Genomic DNA, 19157 nt, shown 5'->3' on the forward strand with positions numbered 1-19157 from the left:
TAACCCCTGTCACTATATCACTATATACTACACTCTATCACTATATATTGAACCTTCTGTTTCCCAGAAAGACCTGATCCTGATGCAATTCTGTGAAAACTGCACACTGGGAGATACTTTATTACAACACTGGTCTTAATGCACTGAAAATGGCAACAAATAAATGAATGAAAAGGATTATAATGGAGGTAGATAATAATCTACCTGTATAATAATCTCCATGTCATCATGCATATAAACAATCAAGCTAAAGCAAGAAAAAATGCATTTCCAAGATCACACTACATTCATCATCAAAAGTGTAGCTGCAAGCTAGCACTGTCCAGCATAGTTTTGCAATGTTACATTGCCATCTGCGCTATAAAGGTGCTCTAAGCAATGTTGGGTGACGTCACTTCTTGTTGACGTTCGAAGTTTTGTCAAACAAAACGGAGGCTAGCTCGACCCTCCCTCCTCCTCATCCCCTCCCCTCTCCCTCCTCCCTCCTCCCTCCTCCCTTTCGTGCTTCCTGAAACAGTCATGAACCATTTAGAAAAAACAAATTGGATTTAACCACCTGTCCAGCAAAAACAGAGCCACCTGAATTTCGGATTGAAAGCCCTTCTGCCGGTGGAGTTCTAGCCACCTTTTGAACGCTTTTCCGATGTAAATTCGAGACTTCGCGCATTCCTTCTCCTTTTCCCTATTCTTTGTTATTTGTTCATCTCAGCTAACTGCACGTTCTTATTGAACGAGCTACTAATGGAGCAAGGAGAACAGAGAGAAAGAAAACTACATGGTAGCACTGATTCACAAGCCTAGAAATCTAGACGCACCCTAGCGGCAGCAAATTTTATTTTGCAGCCAAGTGTCGTCTAGCAACTCTCTGTTGGCTTTCGAGCTGGAAAAACCAAACTCTAGTCAGGCCAATCACATCGTGTATAGAGTCGGGGGGGCGGGCTTAACATAATGACGGCAGAGTTTTTGACGTTTCCGCGTGAATTCCCTCCTACTTGAAAACAAAGAAGATGGCTGCTGCTGCAGGAGAACAGCGGTCTTTCGAATCTGCTTTGGCCACGACTCTGGATGACTTGGAGTTAAGCTTTTCTTTGAGAAAAGAACAAAGAATGGCACTGAAGTCATTCTTAAAAAAGGAAGATGTGTTCGGAGTTTTGCCGAAAAGTTTAAAGGGGTCATATAATGGTACATGCACTTTTACAAGTTGATTGTACTGAAATGTGTGTTGGCAGTGCCTGTACACAACCATCATAAAATGATAAAAATCCATCCAGTGGGTTTTTTTTAATCTCCTTATATGTTTGACCCTCTCTGAAATCAAGCCGTTCGATTTTGTGACGTCACAAAATCGACGCCCCTCCCACTATTGTGATTGACAGCAGCGTTTCAACACAGACCCGCCCTCGCTCGTGAGCGAGCTGTCTGTCATCATAGTGCATTGATATGCTGGAGAAGAATGGCGTCGTCTAAGCGATTGTGGCGTTCTGTTCTTGGGTGTAATAAGGAACACAGCAGTCATTTTGATGTTTTGATGGAATATTCCCAAAGCATTGACGCGGGGATTCCCTCGGGATTCCCCACAATCAACGTCCATGCTGTCATGTTTGCGCAAATCATTTCACCAGACTGCTTTACAAACGAGGATCAGTATAAAACTGTTTTTGCTAAGAAGCTGCTCCTGAAAAAAGGATCGGTACCAACTATTTGTGTTCCTGCTGAACCTCCAGAAGAACTGAAGTGAGTGTAACGTTTTATTAACCTTTATATTAATCTTTATATTACTCTTTGCAAATCGCTAGCACGCTTCAAGATGAATGCGGCTGTTTACACTCAGGGTACATTACGGCATGTTTTCTATTTACGACGTTCTCAATATAATTCATAATCCCACGTTTATAATGAACAACGCGTTATGGTTATTGTGTTATTGTGTTACGGTGTACGCACAGAACAGAGGGGCAGGGTGAGCAAAGCTCATTATCAGACATTATCATTATAAGACACATGCACTTAAACGGCGTGCTGAAAACAGAGCTGTTTTTGACCAGGTAAAATGAGTGGTTTCTTACAATACTAATGAGAATATTATACTTTTAATTAAAGTATATTACAAACTTTTAATTTAGACCCTAAAGAATCATATTAGCTTGTACAAAAATGGCATTATATGACCCCTTTAATCTATCAACTAGCTTCGCTGGTGGGAAAACACTCTGGTTGGTTGTAGCGCTATCCTATTGCGTGCAGAGGGAATTTGAAAGACAACCGTTAATCCCGCCCCTCGGATTGAGCCCTGCCAATGGTGTGTTCCCAGACCCAACATCTTGATGTGGGTCTGGCTTGTCAGGCTACTGATTCACATTTGTGCAATAACAGTCTGATAGAAATAGAAATACAGTATTAGGTATAAAAAAAACTATTTAAAGCATCAGTTCAACTGTTTTTCATGCAGTTTATGAGATGAAGTACAAACACACACAGTCAGTCAGTTACTTACCTAAAGTATCCAATAATAAAGATGGCCACTAGAAGAGAGCTGAAGGAAACTGCATAGCCTACTGTGTACATGATGTGCAGCCGTTCAAAAAAGACCTGCTGTGGGGTCAAAGAGGTGGTGCGTCAAGCCACCTATAAAGTGATCTCGGTCCATTGAAGATAACTGATGGTAATGTAGCTTACTCTCTTTTTGTTGGGCTCTGGGGATTTGATGCACTCGGTGTAGTTCACCCAGGTCTTGTTTGAACTCTCTGCAAGCACCCAGGAACCATTAGAGTCACACCTCCTGTAGGCATGTCCTGAAAGATTGACAAAGACTTTACTGGCTATGTTATGTATGCTGCCTATTATTATTTTTATTTTTTTTAAACAGAATGCGAAACAGTACACATTATACATCAATAAAAAATTAAAACAGTGGTAAATAATAGTATATTAGAATGTCGGTAACCAAACAGTTCATGGGCTCCATTGACTTCCATAGTGTGGAAAAGAAATACTATGGAAGTCAATGGGGCCCTTGATCTGTTTTTTCATACTATGGAAGTCAATGGAGCCCCTCAACAGTTTGGTTACCCATATTCTACAAAATATCTTCTTTTGTGTTCAGCAAAAGACAGAAATTCATACAGATTTGGAACAACTTGAAGGTGAGTAAATGATGACAGATTTTTTTGGGTGAACTGTCCCTTCAAGTGCAACATATGCAGCGGAAATCTGTCATATAGGCGACATAAAATTATAATGAAAACACTATTGTAAAAGAATGTTTTGTATTATTTGTACACCCATGTTTCAGCACGTTGTTACATGATAAGCACATGGATACACCTTCATGACTATTAGTTCTTTTGTGCATTCGCTGCCTTTTGTTTTGTGCAATTTTAAGTTGTAATATTGTTTATTTTGATTATATTTATACATCTGATTTATTTATCCTTATATAGGATGTGCTTGGTTAAGTTAATTAACGCGGTAGTAAAGCACTCATCTTTCAGCGCACACGACTCAAACAGCAATGCACGACATTCGTAACTACAAAAAACACGAAGCAGAGAGAGAGAAAAATGTTTCAAACCTGCATGGTTGAAGTCATAGATGTAAGTTGGGCAGAGGGTCTTGGTCAGAGCTCCAGGGAAGCCTTGCGGCCAACAGATCAGACCATCCCACTCTGGGACACATACACCAACTGAGAATAGAACAGTTTCAGAGCAGAGATGTCAATTCACAGAGGGGCAAGTTCAGATATGCCCAGTGAAATTATCCAATCGTGCACCATAACGTTATACCGTATGAAAGTTTTGTACATTTTCATTCTTTCCAAACCATTAAAGTAAGATATTTTCACATATATAAACATGAAATGATCTGTAACACAGTCATACATCCTTTACTGTCACCAAATTAATTATATATGCTTTCCATTAAAAAAAAAAAAAAAAATCTGTAAGAAATATCACTCATTGTATCAACTAAATACCTATGGGTGATGTTTTGTGTTGTGTGGATATTGGATTATATCCAACTAGCATGACCTAACATGAGTGCCCACGGGGTAACCCACACTGACACATCATGAAGAGGCAACAAGTGTGCTTGTCCAAGAAATTATTATTTTTTGCTAAAACAATTATACAATTTATAACCGTAAGAATGACTGTAATGATTTCTGTTGAAAGAAAAACATGCTGAAGAAAAACAATGCAATTAACGCCAGACAGTTGATGAGTAAAGACGTTCAATAAATCACCGGTGGATTCAACAGTCAGTCCAGCAACCACAGATTTCTTATAACATCAGACCACAGAAGCAATGAAGCTTTAAGTTTGAAAACATTAGACCATGAAGTGCTTTCAGGTCTTGTGCTTAGTCATGAAACACTAATTTACTATCCATTTTACTTTAATGTGACATTTCCAAGTGAAACAGGAAACGATGTAGGACTGGACTTAATTTCTCTGGTATTTTCAAACTTGTGTATTTAAAAAAAAAATTTAAAAAAAATTGTGCTGTTGTTACAAAGAAAACAACTGTGAATCTGACCGTACGTTAAGCTAATATAATTTAATGAAAGAGATGACAGCATATCTTTGAAACTTGGAAGGATGAGGAGCATGTTAAAACATTATTATTAACAACAAAGGTCTTTATTCATGCCAAAAAAAGAAAAGAAAAGAAATTCTAGTTTACTGTTTAATCATGTTAAAAAATAATGTACTTCCACTCAAAATGGCATAAATTAAAAGATACATTTTAATTTGTCCCTCTCTTTAGAAAAATGTAAACCAATGAATTGTACCAGACTGTATTAAGTATATAAGGTCAGTTTGATTTTATGTTGACTTTTGTTGGCAAAAGTAAGTTCAGGAACCAAAAGAACAATATAAAATTGCAATTATGCTAAACACTTCTCCTACTGAAAATTGGCTGTAATCAACTCCTCACGTGCCAGTTGAAAACTAAATATGCTGCACCCACATCCTTTGCACACCATTTCCTTCTACATAACATAATTGCTTTTTTCTCCCCAAATTACGTAAAACACCATAACCCACGACGTTAACATGAAAGGGAAATGGGAGTGAGCCAAGTTGTATTATTGAGTTGCCAGGTCACTACGATAAAATGGCCAGGAAGGCCATTTTACAATGAGTCATCTCCAACAGAGCTTGTTTTTTCCTCTTCACATGTTCTGCCTTTTCACTTGTGTTAATAATGAAGCCAAATGAAACAGCAAACTGTGCAGTGAGTTTCGCCTAACAAAGGTCCTGAAGGAGTCTAATTAGCTGTCTGATTCAGTTTATTTCATTTACCTTTACATGCTTCATTTAAGTGAGTGAGCTGACTCAAGTTTTATATAAAACATGTTTTGGCAGAAGTGATGATGGTCATACTTTTGTTTAATTTGTTACTATTTCTAGGTGAAATTGTGTGGTGCACAACAACATTAATGTGGAGAACTGAAAAGGCCACTTAAAGTCACCCTAAATTGACAATTCTTGTTTTTTTATGGAATATTGCAGTAAACTATGTATCAGTGCACGTCGTTATTTTGTTTAAATTCATGTCCCCATGTAATCTTTAGTCAAAATGATTTCCAACAACATCTATTCTCTGATGACGTGTTTACTGAAGCTTACTCACAGCAATAGCAAACAACAACCATCCTATCAATTCCCAATGAACAAAATCAAGTCCCACCCTATATTCTTGTTTGTAGAGCCGTTTCACTCAGATATACGTCACAATATGGAAGAAAAAGTTTAACTTAGATATACGTCACAATAGGGAAAAAAAGTTTCACTCAGATATACAGTACGTCACAATAGGGGAAATCGCAACTTATGCCATTTCATGCTGACTTAAAGGAGTAGTTCACTTTCAAATGAAAATTAGCCCATGATTTACTCACCCTCAAGTCATCCTAGGTGTATATGACTTTATTTTTTCAGATTATGTTTGTTTATCCGCAAGATAGAATTTTACTTTGTAACGTGTTAAATATGAATATTTTTCTTACACAAACTCATCGTTTTGCTTCAGAAGGCCTTTATTAACCCACAGGAGCCGTTTGGAGTTCTTGTATAATGGATGGATGCACGTTTTTGAGCTTCAATCTGTTGGTTGCAATCCACTGGCATTATAAAATTTGGTAGAGCCAGAATATTTTATAACTCCGATTGTATTCGTCTGAAAGAAGAAAGCCATATACACCTAGATTGGCTTGAGGGTGAGTAAATCATGGGCTAATTTTCATTTTAAAGTGAACTAATCCTTTAAATTTAAAACTGGGTAAAAAAACGTTCAGCGGGAACAGTGCCTACCTGCTGGGTAGTCTGTGGAGACCTTCAGTAAGCACTGCAGCTTTGCATCCAGTAGCATCTGTACCTGTTCTTCAGCTGTAATCTCACCATCTTCACCAGCCTGTCCAAAAAAGGGCTCATTTTGTTTCTCCATTATGTACTAAATCTTCTGAAGCCATCAGATTTTTTTTTGTGTGAGGATGTCATTTACAAATGTCATTTGTATTTTCTGTAACACTTTATTTAGTTGGTCTACTTTAGACATTTTAGACTTTGCAACATGTCAACTAACTCTCATTGAAATAAAGGGTTACACTTTATTTTAAGATGTCATTGTTACAGTGTAATTATATATTTATGTACTGATTAATATTAATTAACAACATGTACTTAATTACTATAAGGTTAGGGTAGGATTAGGGTTTGGTTGAGGGTTGGTTGCATGTAATTATGCATACTTTATTGTTATTACTATGATAAATAACATGTAACATACGTAACAAGGACACTGTAAAACAGAGTGTTACCAAATTCAAGCATGGCCCATCAAGACACATTTGGGATCAATGATGCAAAATGTATTGATTCACTGTTCCTCTCTCAAAGTTATCGTATTATGCATTTTTGTCATTACCTTTCACTTTTGTTACACTTTTAGTATGGAAAAGAAAAGCTCTGACCCTTTGAGATTTAAACAAATATATATATTCCTTATATGTTCCATGGAGGGAAAAAAAGTCATAAAGTTTGGAACGACATGAGAGTAAATGATGGCAGAATTTTAAGTTTAATTAATTTTAATTCCCTTTATTTTTCAAAAGAATGGTGCATTATGTAAAACTGAGTGTGTGTGTTGGTGTGATTATCAAAGGGTTAGTGGTTAGTGGTTCTCTGTCTCATTTCTGGTTTCTTATTGAGTCTGCGAGGGAGTGTGAAGAGTTGAACTTCTAAATACCCTGAAGAAATGAAAGAAATTAAAAGATTCACTCTCTGTAATGATGAAAGAAAGGTTTTCAATTAGTGTAAAAGTGTATCAAAAGGGTATTGGATCTGTCATTTCTGCTTGATATTCTGTCTCAATTAAAGACATTTTCTCAGTCATGCAAAGTACAGATACATGTGCAGTTTTGAGAGCTGTAAATTGGGCTTTGTTCAGGAGGATATTAAAATGCAGCATGTAATTTATTAGGAAAAATAACGGGGGGGGGGGGAGCTGAATGTAAATACATTTATTAATGTCTTGCATTCTAATTATTTGCAATAAATAAATTTGGAATTGACATTAGTCAAGGTAGATGTCGTATTTAATTTGAAATGCATGAAAGCAAAACTGGCTGTGAGGAAGTGCAGCCTGTTCACTTGGATTGTAATGTCATAAATTATTAGGTAACGTCTAAATTCACAATCCAGAACTACAATAATCATCATGTTTACAGAGTGAACACAACACATTTGCCTCTTACTCCCGATTTCTCTCAACATGGGGACAGGAGAGGTGTCAGTCAATCAATGAGAAAACAAATACTTGTTTGAAAAAAGTAACTAATTTTTTTTTTTTTGTAAATTTAAAAGTAATGCATTTCTTTACTCATTTCCAAAAAAAAAGTAATCAGATTATGTAACTTGGAGATGACCATAAGATAACACTACTCCAAACTTTTCTAAGCAATTTCTAAAGTATCTTGTCCACCACTTCCTTCATATCTACTACTTTAAATACTGCACAGATATTATGGCTCAAATTAGCATAAAAATTATAGTGGGAGACTTTTAATCATTTGGGCTCAATGTGACTCAATGTGTGGGGAATTATACATCTATGATTACATTCGTATATCCTATGGCAGCTTAATGAAGTATGCAAGTGCACTTTCCGGTGGTAATAAAAATTAATAATAGTCATGCAGCATTCTTGACATCATCAGGCGACACTGTGAGATTACTGACAGTGTTCCAGTTAGATGGGCAAATATGCTTGTCCAATTCAAAATACCTAACAGATTCTAAACGTAGCAAAACATTTATGAAAAATGTATGAATGTATGTATGAAAAACATTCTGAGATTGATCCAGAGCCCCAGTTTCTGTAAATAAAAAAGTCTGAACACAAGCAGATGTCATAATTACAGCAGAAATACACAAAAATATTGTAGCATTTCAATATGAAATTTCAAAAGGGGGCATTTCAAAAGGATCAGAACCTCTGCATTAGATGTAATAAATTTAGATGTGCCACATGTAGCACATTTTTAGATGATTCTCACAGGACAAGCACATTTACTCATGCATTCATGATTTACTAATTTGTTATAGTAACTTGTTGACAATGCAGTGGGAATAAGTTTTAGGTATATGAAAGTAACAATTAACATGCAGCACATGACTCAAACCTGCAAGCTGACCCTCATGAAAAATAAATCTCACAAAGCATTCCCAGTTTAACTGTGATTTGCTGCTTATTACAGAATTGTGAGGTTATACAGTCCATGAATGAGCATCATTTTTTGCTGTTGTGAAGAAAGTGACAACATATGCATAACCAGGTTTGTATGATATTGTGTATTGTTTTGCTGGATGATTTCTGTTTCCTGCAAACAATTTATTTGGTTTATTAACGCATGAACAAAAGCACAAGCCACTCAAGTTTTATGTCATTTCACCAGCACAGGTAGATCAATGACCACCAGTGACAGAACAAAAAGTGAACAATCCGTCAACAACATATAATGGAATGCTAAAATAAAACATGAATGCATATTGTATGTATTCCATACTCACATGAGCAATTGTTACCATAAAGGTCTATTTCCACCCAATATGGTCAATTCAGTCATGTTAAATAACATGATGAATGACAAATAAACTAACTGACTTGCTAACTAATGCCAATTTAGAAAAACTTCTTTTTTTTTTACAGTGCATGCAGTAGCAACTCTTTATAGTTTAGGAGAGAGGAAAATGGCTGTGAAACATCCCAAGCTTTCATCAACACCTCCACTGTTGTATTTCACGTCTCAGAGGCTGATATTGGGAATGGGGATTACAGAATTGATGAAACACACACACACACACACACACACAGCACAAATAAGGCGTTTGTATGAAATGTTGTGTTAGAAATCTCACATTTACAGGTGCTCATTTTCAGGCAAATCGAGACGCAACATAAAGACGCCTAAGGTACCAAGTGAACCTGGACTACCCCAAGTGCCCCCACAAAAGAAAAAAAACAAACAGAAGTCATGTAGACCTAAAGTCTTACCTGAGCATCAGCTAATGTCCAAAACAGAATCACTTTGGCGAAGTTCAATAGGAGACAATACCTCATGTTTCTGAAATGATGCTTTTGTCGAGATAACGGCAGCCTTCTTCCTTTAAGACTTTGTGTATCTCCAGCGACCATGATCTAGTCATGTCGTAAGTGGAAAAACATAATTAAATCTCCCGAAATCTTTTCTTAAGTGTCTAATAAAACAGCACAGAAGCACGTGACGTCGTTGTTCTACGAAGTTCAAATTCGTTCACATCTCCTTCGCATCGTAAAAGCAGCTTGAAAGTTTGCAAGTGTAGGCTACTCCATGAAGAAATCCCCTCGGCCAGTTCGGCTGACGGACTCAACGTGAGTGATATGAGTGAAGCGCTTGAATGAATGAGAGAGACGCTCCTCCCGTCACAAACAGCAAGTGTCACTCTCACTATGGGCGGATCGATCTTAAAATATTGATAGTATACTGACGGTTTATCGCGAGGAAAGATCCTCCTCACGTCGACAATATTGACTCAATGCGTTTTAACTAGTGCTTCTTCTTCGAAAATGAATACGTATCACGAGCTTTGAAGAGAAGACAATGAATCATGTTAGCAAATTGTTGTGAAGAATAGGAACTATTTCTTCTTCCGCTCATCTCTCAACGCACATGACTACGGAGGCAGTGATAAGCAGAGCTCACTCGCCTTGTCTTCAAAGAGTTGAGAGAGAAAAAGCAACATCTTCAACTTTCTTTCAAATAAGTTGTTAAATGATTAATCGCGTTCTGAAATGGTTGTTAATAAATGAAAGAAGTCTGATCATTTGCGATTTATTTAATGACAGCCTAAATGGCTTTCAAATCATATTGTTAAACTGGTATAGGCCTACTCAGTTTATCCTGCTAAACTCCATTTAATTTTAATAGTTCTCTCAGAAAAATGAAATATCTGTTATTCCAAACTTGTATGATTTTCTTTCCTCTGTGGAACACAAAAACAGATGTTAGAACGCTATAGTAACTGACAGCCTCACTTTGCATCTCTTTTACTGTAAGTCCTTTCAGCCAGGGAACAGGTGAGACAAGATTTTGTTGTGTTATGATTTACATGTAAACAAAATTATAATTATCACAATATGTTACTATTAAAAATGACCATAGTATCCTTATCCTGAGGTAACTGAACTGAACATTTTCAGGCATAATTTATGAGTAAAGCCATTTACAAAAAGTGCTATGCTCAGCTATAGTTACAGATGGCAAGATTAATATAAGGTTCTTTAAAGAAGCAGGGTACAATGTACTTCAAAGAACGGCATCCATCTAGAGTCTCTTTTGAGGCACACTGTGGGCTTTATATATGATCAGAGATCATCTGTAGTATAGTGTAATGGATCTGCTTTGGTATCAGAAAGATTGTTTAAACCCCAGGGAGGATAAGCTAAATGACTTATAAGTAAAATCAAAATAAGAGTAAGTTGTGCTGTGGATCTGTCCATGGTGCTGAAACATCAACTAGCAACTGCAGTTCCTAATTGACTGGTTATCTTATTTTCTTTTAGGGGCCGTTTACACAACACCGTTTTCACCTAAAAACGTGGAACTTTTGATGTGTTTTGGCCGTTCATTTACAAGACAACGGCATTTTGGGGGCCTGAAAAAGCAAACTTTTAAAAAACGGGTTTCAAAGTTCAAGTTTTAGAAAACTATACCGTTATTGTCTCCATGCAAACTACAAAAAAGCTAATTTGTGAAAACTGTGACGTCATGAGCATGTGTATTACATGTTCAGTCTATAAGCACATAGTTTTGTGCTGCAGAATACAGCGTTTTTAATCGTTTTTGCAGATGACAACATTGATATCGTTGTCACTTTTGTGTGAAACACGCAAAGGAAAGACTTTTCGGTTTTTAGTGCATCATTGTTGTGTAAACGCACCCCTATTCAGTTCACTACAACTATTCCACATTTCAGTAAAATGAAAATAGCAGCTAACCTCTTACAAGGGGAAAGTATTAATGCATTAAATAAAATAAACCCTGTGTAGTAAAACATGTAGTTAACCCATTAAAAAAAGGGAATCCTGCAGAGCAAAACGCCAACACATTTTCTCACACATCAGTTATTCAGAGGAACCCTGAGGATTCAGCATTACTCTTATCCCTTGGATTCGATCTGTTTAAAGAGGCAGCGACAGGCCACCGCTTAACCATTTCAGAGACTGAGCGAACACACATTCAGTTTTTCTCTTTGCTGTTAAACATGTATTTGACGTGATCCAAAGGTGGCTGAAAATACTTAATGAAAGACATGCAGCCTATCTGTGAAATGTTATGTGAATAAAAGCCACATTAGGGATGATGACAGCTAGGGAACAAATCAGCCTAATTTCTCTGTCAGGTTTGAGAAGATGTTCAATAAAACAATCTCAGTTCAATTACTTAGGGTCTCAGGTGGGGATCATTACTTTATATCATTCACAAAAAAGAAACATTTAATGCCCCCTGTATCTATTCTTTTGTCCAAATTCATATCAGTCATATCACCATTAATCATCTACACTGTTACATAAACAATAAATGGAGAAAATAGTATTAAGACTCGAGTCCATTTCTGTCTCTTTTTGTTAATAAAAGGCTGCTCAAAGAATGTATTTCTGAATATATTATGTTTTGCATTCATAAAAAATCTAGGAAGAATATCAAGGTCTGCATTTTTTAATTTAGGTCTTAATTTAATACACACTCTGCTTTCAACTTTCTTTGTGACACTGATGCAATTTTACTTTTATTTCTTTTAATCTAAAGGATTTACATTTAAATTAGCACAGATAAACAACTCTAACAAATGAAATGACAATCTCATAACCATATTATGTTTCTAATTGAGTGTACATTGAATTATCATTTCCTTTCCATGCAAGTGGAGTAATGAGCTTCACAGCTTCACGAGCTTCCCTTGAAATAAGTTGTTGGAGTGCAGTCTAGCATTCTTTAAAAATCATAAAAGGTTCCTCATCTGATGCAATTACTACAAGAGACCATCCTACCAAAGCCTTTCTTCTGCAGACATTGACTCTGAAATGATTCATATGTTTGTCACTTGGCAAGTGAAAACATATACAGAGGGGTAAAAGTCCAAGGAAATGCTGAAAATATGGGATTCAGGACCTAATTTAAACATATAATGTTTAAGGACTTAAAACCGAAGAAACCTTATGATGAAGAAGAAATCTTAAAATCAAAAAGAAATATGTCAGACTCAAATCAAATTTTATTCACTTTGAACAAAAGGTTAGAGTTCATGCCTAAGTAAAATGTTAATCACCATTTTTCAATTCTTAAATGTAAATTTTCCAATTAAGCTTCTACTCAAATTGTTATAAATAATATAATATGCAATGAAAAAAGATAAAACTGGTGAAAAAAAATGGAAAGATTTTCACTAGTGGTCTCAGACTTTGGGCTCCCACTCTTTGAGGTGCAAATAGCTCCAATACAAACCTACTACCAGCAGCACTGCAGACTGGCACAGAGATACTTCTTACACAGAGTCTTATAAGCTGAAGACTTTGTGTTTGGCTGGTAAAGGCAGCAGTGTAGAGAGAGATTTATGTGTGGAAAATCTCAAGTAGGGGATATGTCATATCTGTCTCTATCCAACTAAATCAGTTTTTACAAAAAAAAAAAGCCCCACTAGTTTAGTTGGTCCAATTAATCAAAACGGCTCAGTTTTGCTTGAATTGCTTGAAAATGGCACATATTGTGAAAGGAGTTCAACATTTAGGATTTTCCTTTAATTGCTTTCTGTAATGCTCTTAGTTTGTATTACTTCCTAGCTGAAGCATACATCCATTGCACAAGACAATACCTCATTAGTGCATGTCTTCACAGCAACCTTGCAGCTTCTTTTCCCAAACATTTGACACTGTCTTTTTTATTGTATATTACTGTTTATATTCATATTTTCACAGGGTCATTTTGTTCAAACGGTCGTGAAGAGGACAATAACAAGCATGTGCTTGAAAGAAGAGGCATTAATTTCATAAATGTTTCGTGCTTTTATAAATGCCGACATGTGTGGCTTTCAATAGGCAAACATACAAACAAGAACACAAACTGGAAAAAGCGTGCCAAGCAAGCGGGCCACCATCAACAGAGACAGAGATTTATACTGGTCAGGCACGTGCACAGGTAGGGCTCAACCTGTGCAGAGCACATGCCCTTTTTGCCCTTACACTCCGAAGTGCCCTTTTTTTGGTGGTGTTTTTTTTATATTTTTTTTAATTTTTTTATCAATGCTATTGGTCACCCTTTACGCCTGTCTGTCTGTTTTACAAATATTTAGCCAATGAAAGTTCTTAAAACGAGCTTGTGTAAATCTTATTCGATCCTCAAGCTGTCAGTAAGCTGATAACTCCGCCCCCTCTATATTCACTGAATCAACTGAAGTTCCACAGCAGCCGCACAGTATCAGCAGCTGAACGAAGTTTTGCAAAGGGTAAATAAATATCTTGTTGTTTGAATAAGTACTACTAAACACTATGTCTATAAAGGCCTGACTCACTAACTGAGACATGTGGGACGTCGCCTGAGACTGAGAGAGAGGTCTAGCATTTGCCATCTAGTCATAGCCAATACATAGCCTACACTTAAATAGCCTGTGCATACAGTAGCATTTCATCTTTTATAAAATGCGGTTTTGGCCAAATGTATTTTACAACAGGAAAAACTGAGCGCCCCGCCTATATACAGTAGCTACAACAAACTAGTTTGTAACCTGTTGATGAAAATGTAATGTGATGCCGCCGGCGCCGTTTTAATGACGGACAAAAAAAATGCACATTTGCACACATTCGCTGGTCAAAAACTATTGATAAGTAATATAATATATATTTATTTTTTTTACCATCGGAAAATCATAATAGGTGCGCCCCCGCGCTGTTTCGTACTGGAACTTACACAAAGCGACGAGTGATCCTCGTCATCCAGGTAACATATATGTCTAAGAACTAGAAATAAGAAATTTCTTCTTTGATTTATGATTGCTGCTGATACACTTAATTTATTAACATTTAGGCTGATCATGTTATGGTAATAATATTAAATTATGGTTAATTCAAGGCTGTTAATATGCACGTATTCGCTATCTAGCTAATTTTTTTAATCTAGTATTCTATACTCTAGTCCTCATATGTATAAAATGTTTTTACTACAGTAATGTTGTAGTAGTAACTGAAAAAAACATCACAGAAGATCACTGTGAAATCTTTATATGTTATCATGCAGAATGTAATTCATGATTTAATTCATTCCAAGGCTTCATTTATTTGATCCAAAATACAGCAAAAACAGTAATATTGTGAAATATTTTTTACAATTTAAAATAACTGTTTTCTTTAATATATTTTAAAATGTAATTGATTTATGTGATCAAAGCTGCATTTTCAGCATCCTTACTCCAGTTCAGTACTCTTCAGTGTCACGTGATCCTTCAGAAATGCTTTTCACTGCAACTGTACTTTTCACACTTTTTTTTTTTTTTTTTTTATTGCTGGCTTATTTTAGGGAAAGTGTAGTGAATAAAGAGACTTTCAAGAGACCAACATCCCTGGCTCACAGAATGTTGCTGTTGTAATTAGGTTTAAAGAAGCCCTTAAAACCCTGTTTATCTATATTATCTATATTATTATTATTATGGTTGTTATTAATCGTGAATAAATCTAAAGCTTTTGAGACTATTATTTTGTGTTATTGAAAATGGGAGGGGGGTGCCCTTTTTCAGTTTCAGCACATGCCCCTCAAAAGGTCTGTGCACGGCCCTGATACTGGTAATATTTACCCCCCAAAAAAATGCATGTATCCTAAAGCACAAACAGCATGCTCCCAACTTATAGGGTGAAAAATTAACTAAATAAATATATTAATTAATAAATAAATTATGAATCAACATATGACATATTAATAACCATAATTATTCAAATATAAATATGAAATAATACAAAAAGTATAACTGTTTAGAAGCATAGTCAGACTCCCATTGACTACAGAGCTCTGTATAAGTATATCTCTATCACAGGTTTGTCTCATAGCTGAGAAAAAAATGATATACTGTATATATATATCTATATTCTTTCTTATCCATCATTCTCAGAATGAGCTCATTCTCAGATCCAGGGCTGCGTCTCCCAATAGCATCGTAAGCCTAAGTAGATCGTATTGCCACCAATGGTCTCTCAACTTAACTCACAAAGCTTTTAGAAACGCAGCCTGTATCTAAAATTTAGCCCTGTTGAAATAACAGTCCACCCTAAAATTAAAGCTCTGTGATAATTTACTCACCCGGCCAAATTCCAAACTTCTGTCACACACAAGATTTTAAGGAATGTTGAGAATTTTTATATATATATAATTTAAATCAGAGGTTTCCAAAACAACAGAGGCTTCCTTTTTTTGTGTGTGTGTATTTGTTCTACAAAAAAAAAAAATAGTCATACTGGTTTGGAAAGACATGACGCAAGTAAATGGTGACAATTTCCATTTTCGCTGAATTATGATGCGTTATGAATAAGTGGTATGAATTATGAATAATTACATAACAAGTGATTTGATTAAAAGTCATGTCCTTAAGTAAAACTCTATAATTGCTCTATAATGCTAACATATCAACTAAACACATATTTGGCAATAGTTCAGCTGAAATGCCAGTCATGCTCCAGGCTGATGTGTTTTAATGCTGAATTGTTATGTGTGGAGGTGAATTGTTTTTGTTATAAGGAAACACTTTCAATCTGTTGAAACTTAATTAAGAACTTTTGCATGATATAAATATATGATAACTCTGGAACTCAATCCCTTTGAGTCTCTGCATCATCTCCTCCATCTGTGCTTTCAAATTACTTCAATAAAAAATAGTACTATTTCTACCACCAACTCTTCTCTCTCTGCTTCTCATGACTGTAAGTAATATCTGCCTCTTAAAAGTTGTCTGATAGCTGATCTTGAGCTATAAAGGCATTTAATAAACAAAACATTTTCTATTATTAATGACAGATTATTCAAGACAGACATTAAATTAGCTATGCTGTGATACATTTCTTCATTGTGAGAAATGGTAATAACCTCCTAATTATAATAGCAATCACCTGCTCTAGGAAACAGTGTTGATCTATTTCTACATTCAAAAGATGAAACATTTGATCTTGCTGGCAGACTCATGAAAGTAAGTGTAAATTCCTAATTTGTCAAATGTCAAAGGCATTGAAAAAGTCTTAATAGCAGTGTGCAAAGCTGCAGATGCATCCAAATCTGCAATGCATGCTAATTGGTAACTGCAGGGGAGTATTTTAATGTCTTTCTATAAATGGATTAGATTGATTGGGTTTTCTTGCCAGATGTGATTGCTGTTACTCACGGCAGTGGCAGGGACACACTTCTAATTTACCCATAACCTTCAATGATGAGGGCCAGCTTTCTGTCTTTGTTAGCATAATTGAATCTGTTCTCCTATGACCTCCAGAGGTTAAGATAGAAATTTAATTTCAACTCAAAAGTTCCAGACATTATTTTAGATAAATAATATAGAATTAAATGTCAGATTAATCTTTCTCTGAAAGTTATGTTTCAAGATCTGGATACAGTAAAAGCCAATTCCACAAGTGTTAGTAAATGCATCAACTAAAAAAATAAAATAAAAAATAAATAAATTGCATTTTTTGCAATCACTTTGAACTTGCAATCAAAGTTGGTTAACAATGCTTTTGGGAAACGCACCCCAGAGTGACAAGTATAAAGCGGCAAAGCATTTCAAGTTTTTTCACTCAGCATAATTCATTCCTCTTGTTATTCAAAGCAAAACTATACTCCAAATTATAAATCAAGTCAGCGTTCTTGCACTTTTAACCAAGCTTTATTTTTTTCTACTTTGACATCCTTGTTTACTTGTCCCATGAAACTTCTTTTTGTTGTCAGCTAGAAAATTATTCTTGGATGAGACTAGTTATTGCCTACCACAAAATATCATAAACTCTGTCCTGTTCTTTAAAAAAATTAACAAAGAAGGCTGGCTGAATAAAGCAAAGCAGATGTGAGAACAGTTTGCAAAGTTTGGCAAGAGGAAAAACAAAGTTCCTAATCTTGGAGAGTAAAACAAGCCTTGTCTTCAAACTTCTAAAAAGTTAATCCATTGAACACTCTCTTGCTCTCACTCTCTCTACGCTTGACTAGAGCGAGCAATACTGTTATGATATGACAATTGGACTGCTTCAGCAAGGCTGCATTAAATTGATCAGAAGTGACAGTAAAGACATTTGATACAAAATCAACATTAATTCATATAAATTCTGTTCTTTTGTACTTTCAGTTTCCACAAAAATGGTCCTATAAGCAGAACAACTGATAATAAAAAATATTTCTTAAGCAGCAAATCAGCGTATTAGAATGATTTCTGAAGGATTATGTGACACTGAATACTGGAGTAACAGCTGCTGAAAATTCAGCTTATTAAAAGCTTATAAAAGGAAAAAAGTTTATTCTGTACATGGTGAAATATTTTTGTATATTTGCACTGCTAATGTGTGTGTGTGTGTGTGTGTGTGTGTGTGTGTGTGTGTGTGTGTGTGTGTGTGTGTGTGTGTGTGTGTACTGTACTGTTAGGTATAGTGTAAGGGGAACGAATATACAGTTTGTACAGTATAAAAATCATTATGTCCAAAATAAAAAGTCCTCATTAAAAATTAAAACACAACACATTGCTGCTAAATAATTGGTGAGCCTCAAGTGCTGCTTAACTCAAATATCAAAGCTTTTCTACTTCCTCCAAACGGCTTTGTGGGTTTTACTAAACCAAACAGTTCCCGTAAACACTCAAGTTCCTGTGAGCATTAGACCCCATAGTATAATTTGTGCTGACATATATGCTCATTTGTATTCAAATGAATGGGAATGAAACTTCAAAATAACTCAAAGCTTCTCTGAGAGGAAGCATTAACATCTGATTAAGACTTATATATGGTGAAGTACGTAAAGGACAATGTTTATGTTCTACTATTTATCAGAAACTATTTCTGATTTACATGTCTTTAAACTGCACATTCAAACAAAACATTTGTGGTTGGTCACTTAAAATGCCAGGCAGACACTTCCTGTCTAAAGTGGCATTCTTGATTTGTAAGGACAAAGCAACCAGAAGTCATACATTTCCAATAAGAGTTGATATTTCCGGCATAATGACAATGCAAAGGTTAGTTATACAAGATGTGAGAATGTCTGGGATACAACAAAGCTGTTGTATGCAAATGAGCAGCAGCGACCAATGGGAAGAGACAAGTGTGGGCAAGACAGAAAAATGAGTGTTACTGAGAGCCATTTTATTGTTCTATATGATTTGGCTCAGCCCACGTACAATGATAGAATAAATGCAAAATGCACGAAGAACATCTCAAACATTGTCAGCATGAGCAAGTTTGATTCTTGCATTGATAATCATTCATCTTGTTCATTACATGATTTGCATTATGTTCTGCTGTAATTTGTATGCAAAGAAATAAATGACAAAAAATACAAACTTTAATCTTATTTTTACCTGCTATTTTATATTCGGATTTTCAAAGCT

At 35.6% G+C, this 19157-nt stretch overlaps 1 protein-coding gene across 1 annotated transcript in view; it reads right to left on the minus strand.

The window, feature by feature from the left end:
- The window catches only part of pth2ra (parathyroid hormone 2 receptor a), a 45266-nt gene extending 35472 nt beyond the window's left edge, over positions 1–9794 (minus strand). Inside the window, exons 1-5 of the mRNA XM_084121495.1 lie at positions 9559–9794; positions 6318–6417; positions 3572–3682; positions 2677–2792; positions 2495–2592 (exon numbers count right to left, since the gene is read on the minus strand). Of these exons, the coding sequence (XP_083977621.1) occupies positions 2495–2592; positions 2677–2792; positions 3572–3682; positions 6318–6417; positions 9559–9699 (566 nt within the window). The 5' untranslated portion in view covers positions 9700–9794. The remainder of the gene's footprint in view (positions 1–2494; positions 2593–2676; positions 2793–3571; positions 3683–6317; positions 6418–9558) is intronic.
- Between the last annotated feature and the right edge of the window lie 9363 nt (positions 9795–19157).

Source organism: Abramis brama, assembly GCF_963993115.1.
Source record: "Abramis brama genome assembly, chromosome: 8".
Classification (NCBI taxonomy): Eukaryota; Metazoa; Chordata; class Actinopteri; order Cypriniformes; family Leuciscidae; genus Abramis; species Abramis brama.